General features: G+C 48.5%; 1 protein-coding gene across 1 annotated transcript; it reads right to left on the bottom strand.

Annotated features, from left to right (window-relative positions):
• Positions 1-1,814: 1,814 nt before the first annotated feature.
• LOC109778105 (probable galacturonosyltransferase 9) lies at positions 1,815-3,733 on the bottom strand. Its single transcript, XM_020336656.4, has 2 exons — positions 2,379-3,733; positions 1,815-2,290 (listed from the first exon to the last, which is right to left on the bottom strand). Exons 1-2 carry the CDS (start codon positions 3,579-3,581, stop codon positions 2,012-2,014), a joined length of 1,482 nt encoding a protein of 493 aa, XP_020192245.1. The 5' UTR covers positions 3,582-3,733; the 3' UTR covers positions 1,815-2,011.
• Between the last annotated feature and the right edge of the window lie 1,162 nt (positions 3,734-4,895).

Here is a 4,895-nt window from a genome sequence, read left to right as displayed (position 1 = left end):
CTCGCTATGATGCGCGTCGGACTTGTAGCAATGGCGGTCATCCTTGTTGTTGTCCGTATGACTTGTTGTCTTGGCATAGCTTATGTAATTGGTTTTACAGCACGGTGGTCCAACTTCCCAATAGAAAACTAATAGCAGTGACTGGTGTTACATTGGCGTGCTTCCGGATGTAGCCAGCAATTGGCCTTCCAACGTTGTGTTTTGCTTGGAGCAACAGGGTCTAAAACTGTTGTGTGTGCCGTTTGAAGTAACAATGCTCGATTGAAAGTTGCATGTAGATTAACCAGGTATTTTTTTTCAAGAAAGTAAACTTGATAGCGGCAAAAACACCGAGAAATAAAAACATTTCCTTGCACATTGAAAAGGTTAACATGCCGCCCAAAAATCAAAGCTGACGGCAGGTCGTTTGCTTCTTTTTTCATTTTTGAGTAGTTTGCGAGCGAGATCCGATTGATCCCATGGAAAGAAGGCAGCATCATCTCTCGTGTTGCACACATGTCGGGGGTTGTTTTGTTAGTGCGCATTAAGATTCAGCCATCACTCACCAGCTATATATACCACTCCAACCAGGTACCCCAACCAGGTATCTTATATCTTTTGTTAGTTAGATTCAGCCATTGCCATACACTCCATCGAACATGCAAGCACATCCCGAGCCTACAATCCAGCCATACTTCCCACATTTTCGTTTAGAGCCAACATTTAATTCTTCCGTCAGGCTCTATTCCAACAATTTCATTTAGAGCCAACCTTAATTCCTTCACTCCCGCACCATACCCTTCGTTTGGGCTTGATGATCTCGACAACTATCCGGCGTATATAAACTGATGGATTTTTGTGGATCAAAGCGAGGTGGGATAAATATTCAAGTGAGCCCTCTGTATCTAAAAAAATGTTCGCACTTTTAAATTTTTTAAAAAATGGTCGTGTTTTCTTATTTGTAAATAAATAAATAAATGGATTTTCAAAAAATGTTTGTGTTTTGAAAGTTTGTTCGGAATGGTTTTGTTCTATTTTTTCACAACTTTTAACAAATGTTCAGAATTTCAGAAAAGGCTCCCGTTTTCAGAGATTTTTGACAAATCTTAAAAATGTTCATGTTTTCATTTTTAGGAGTTTCAAATAATGTTCCCATTTACAAAATTGTTTCAAAATGTGTTAAAAGATGTGTTTTGAAATTTTGTTTGGGTTTTTCAAAAATTGTTTGGAATGTTTTTGTTCAAAATTTTCACAACTTTTCGGAATTTCTATTGGAATTTCAAAAAAAATGTCCGTGTATCCACAAATTGTTCATTTTTCTAAATGTTCATGCTTCAATTTCTTTTCCGTAATTTCTTTTTTTATGTGTTCCCAATTTTGTTCTAAGTTTCAAAAAATATTTGTGTTTCCACATTTTGTTTTGGAATTTAAAAAATGTTCCTGTTTGAAAAAAATGTTCATGATTTTCAGAAAATATTCGTGTTTTTAAAAAATATTTCATTTTATTAAAATTTGTTTACAAATTTGTAAAGTGTTTGCGCTTCACAAAACATGCTGGTATTTTTTTCGACAACAGTTGCGATCAAAATTTTAAAAATATTCGTATCTGCGCTGGAAATTGGTTCTTAAGATTCTGCACTGTTTCATAACCTGCAAAGCTTGGTTGGTTAACTGGTTGGTGTGTGATGTTTCTAATATGACATCCTGTGTTCGATCCCCACACAGGCATCATTTTTGGAGCTATGTCATCGCAGCCTATTACTATTTTCATGTGCCGGCCCAGATGTTTTGAGAAAATAACGTACGATCGTAACGATTAACCCCAGTGCCTCATGACGGACGAAAATTAGGTAGGTCCAAAAAAATACCACAGGACAAAAAATATTATGACCAAACCAAAAATACCTATTCTACTTTAATAGTAGGTATAGAAGTGCCAAAAGTTAGCAAATCGCTCAGCCCTATATATACCAAGAAGAAACGGTGAAACCAAAACTCTGTTCAGAGCTAGTACGTCTGGACTGTCCAGGATTCAGAGCCCGAAGTTGCAAAGCGTGAGGAACTCCATCTCGGTGTCGACGTACTTTGTCCAGAGATGCTTGTACTGGTTGAAGGCGACGTCGAGCCATGGCTTCAAGTTCCCGTTGAAGTGTATCACCGCGGCTCCCCGGATGTCCTCGGGCCTGACGTGCGGGTTGTAGCCGAGGCCCATGACGTGCCACGACCTGTCCAGCGGCCTCGTGTTGCCGTAGAACGTCATCAGCCCCGCCGGCAGCACGGAGGCCGCGTCCCACAACGTCCCGTTCTCGTTCTGCCATGAAAACAAAACAAACGATGGAGAGCACGTCAAAATCACAGGTAAAAACCATCCATTTGAGGGGCGAGCACTGCTAAGTTACCATGTCCATCAGCTGGTGGAAGTGCTCGGTGCACTGGTCGCGGCGCCACGCCTGGAGGTCGAACACGTTGACGCCGTAGGACCAGGCGCAGGCGCTGGGGCTGAACCGCTCCCGCACGGCGGGCTCCGAGAAGTTGAGGTACTTGCCGTACCGCCGGAACCCGCCGAAGCAGGTGTCCAGCGCGCCGTTCACCCGGCCGCCCAGGTCGACGCGCCACAGCTCGGCCAGGTCCCTCTGCACCACCACGTCGTCCTCCAGGAGGACCACCCTCTCCAGCGCCGGGAACATCTCGGGGAGGTAGAACCGCAGATAGTCGAGCTCGCGCAGCGCCACGTCCCTGTTCCCGGCCTCGATCTGCCTCAGCACGGGCGAGTAGGAGGCGTTGAGGAAGGGGAAGTCGGAGGCGGCGAGGAGCTGCACGTGCGAGCCCAGCGGCGGCGGCCTGCGCGCGAACCAGACGCGGAAGGACGGGAGGTACATGGGCGCGGTGACCACGTGGAAGACGTGGCGCGAGGGCTCGGACGCGGCGCGCGCGGCGGAGGCCACCACGACGGAGACCGCGAGGATGTTGTCGGAGAAGATGGCGTAGTGGTAGAGCGACGGGTCGGTGAGCTCCGGTGGCGGGACGGCGGGGTCGACGTCGGGGGCGGCGGACGCGTTGGCGAGGAGGGACTCCATGAGCCGCATGGCGAGGCAGTGGAGTGACTTGGGCGTGGAGACCGCGGCGATGCGCGAGTTGAGCTGGCCGTCGCGGCGGGCGCGGAGGAGCTGCTGCCCGACGGCGAAGACGGTGTCGGAGAGCTTCAGGATCTTGGACTGCGTGTCGAACGCCTCCTTGGCGCCCGCGGCGAGGGCGCGCGCGCGCTTGACGTGCCCGCGGGCCTCCTTCTCCAGCAGCGCCACGGTGGAGACGGAGAGGCGGGAGGAGAGCGCGGAGAGGCGCGAGGAGGTGGACAGGAAGGACTCCGTCTGGGACGCGGAGTCGGAGCTGAGGCGGCGCGCGTGGGCCGCGTACGCCGCGAGCACGGCCGCGTGGTCCTCCGCGTGCCGGCGTACGGCGGCCAGGCGCGAGGCTGGGGAGTTGGGGACCGCCGAGGTGATGGTGGTCGCGGACAAGAAGAAGAAGACGCAGGCGAGAAAGAGGAGCGTGACCAGCGCCGCGAACGCCGCGCGGCGCGGCGCGCGCGATCGGCCGCCAGCCATTTCCTAGCCGCGTCTAGTAGAAGGACGCCGACGAGGCGACGACGGGACGCCGTCGAGCAACGGAGAGTGGACGAGGAAATTGTCGCGCGCAAGCTGTTTTCCTTACGCCGTCGCCGGTGGGGTTTTGTTTAGAGGGTTTGGTTGGGTTCAACTTCTCGTGGTGTCCCGCGACCGGATTTTTGTCAGTGTGCCCGGTGGGGTGGCACTTTGACTCTTGGAGAATGATCAGTGAGGGAAGTGGCGAGGCCACGGTCGCCGGACGGCGACGGCCTCCATTTCCGAGCTGACATGGTGTGTTGGATCCGAGCCCATTGTCAGCGAGTTTGGTTCAGAACTTCAGGTGCGTTTACTGAAGATAAACCAGTGTATTCAGTGGACCAAAGATAAACTAATGCACTAATGGTAGTGGCTCTATTTTTTTTTGAAGTGCTACTGTGATAGTGGCTCTGGTTTGGTCGCACTAGCTTTGGCTACTGGTGCGTGCATGTTCAAATTTTGCCTAACAGTGTGGCTGTGTGGACAGGATTTTCGAAATGGTTGCCACCGTCCTCTTGACTGTGCCAAGTACTAATTAACAGTGGATAATACTACATGAATAATTATAGAAACATGGGTTATTATGGCCTAAAGGAGTAGAAATCCTCGATTTGTCACAAAATGTAGATTGACAACTCATCGGAAAAGGGTAAATTAGCAACAAAATTTCGAATAAAGGTTTCACCATTTTAGGGAATTTTATTACTCCTACATCATTTAGTTCACTTTTGTTGTTTTTATAATGGGTTGGCTAAATTTAAGTTGCATGTCGTTTTCTTATGCATAAGTCGACGCACTTAGTTAACTTTTGTCTCCGCGTTGAGATTCGTGCAGGAGTAAGAAAAGCAGGCTCGACTAGATCAAGGGCAAACACCACTTGCATAACGGTATCTCAATCGACTTATATGTAGGCAGACCCCTCTACTCCATGGTTTTAGTAGGCTTGTTACTGCTGAGAGTGGTGTTTCGGAGCTCGGGTGCATGTGCTCCCGAGTGAACTTGAAATTAAAAAAACAAGCTAAAAATAGAAAATTGCACATATCAAAGATTAAAGACTCTTTTAGGTGCTTGCAAATTTGTGTGCAAAAATGACATCCAAGGAGCTCATTACAAGGAAAAAAAATCAGAACTAAAAAATGTCCAAAGCTGCAACAAAGTTTGATCTCTTTTTTTAGCGAGCTCCTTGGCTCAGTGTGAAAATTTGCAAGCACCTCGAAGAGTCTCTTACCTTTGATGTGTATTTTTTTTATGTTTTTGTATGTATTTGGCATTTTATTT

The sequence above is a fragment of the Aegilops tauschii genome, chromosome 6 (genome assembly GCF_002575655.3).
Source record: "Aegilops tauschii subsp. strangulata cultivar AL8/78 chromosome 6, Aet v6.0, whole genome shotgun sequence".
Taxonomy (NCBI): domain Eukaryota; kingdom Viridiplantae; phylum Streptophyta; class Magnoliopsida; order Poales; family Poaceae; genus Aegilops; species Aegilops tauschii.
Note: the sequence above shows the minus strand (reverse complement) of the source record. Positions and strands in the feature narration are given on the sequence as shown.

Bases quoted from the DNA above. Each gene is read 5' to 3' on its own strand.
- LOC109778105 (XM_020336656.4), bottom strand. From the start codon at position 3,581: ATGGCTGGCGGCCGATCGCGCGCGCCGCGCCGCGCGGCGTTCGCGGCG. The intron at 2,291-2,378 runs GTAACTTAGCAG...TTTTCATGGCAG, and splicing joins TCCACCAGCTGATGGACATG to AACGAGAACGGGACGTTGTG.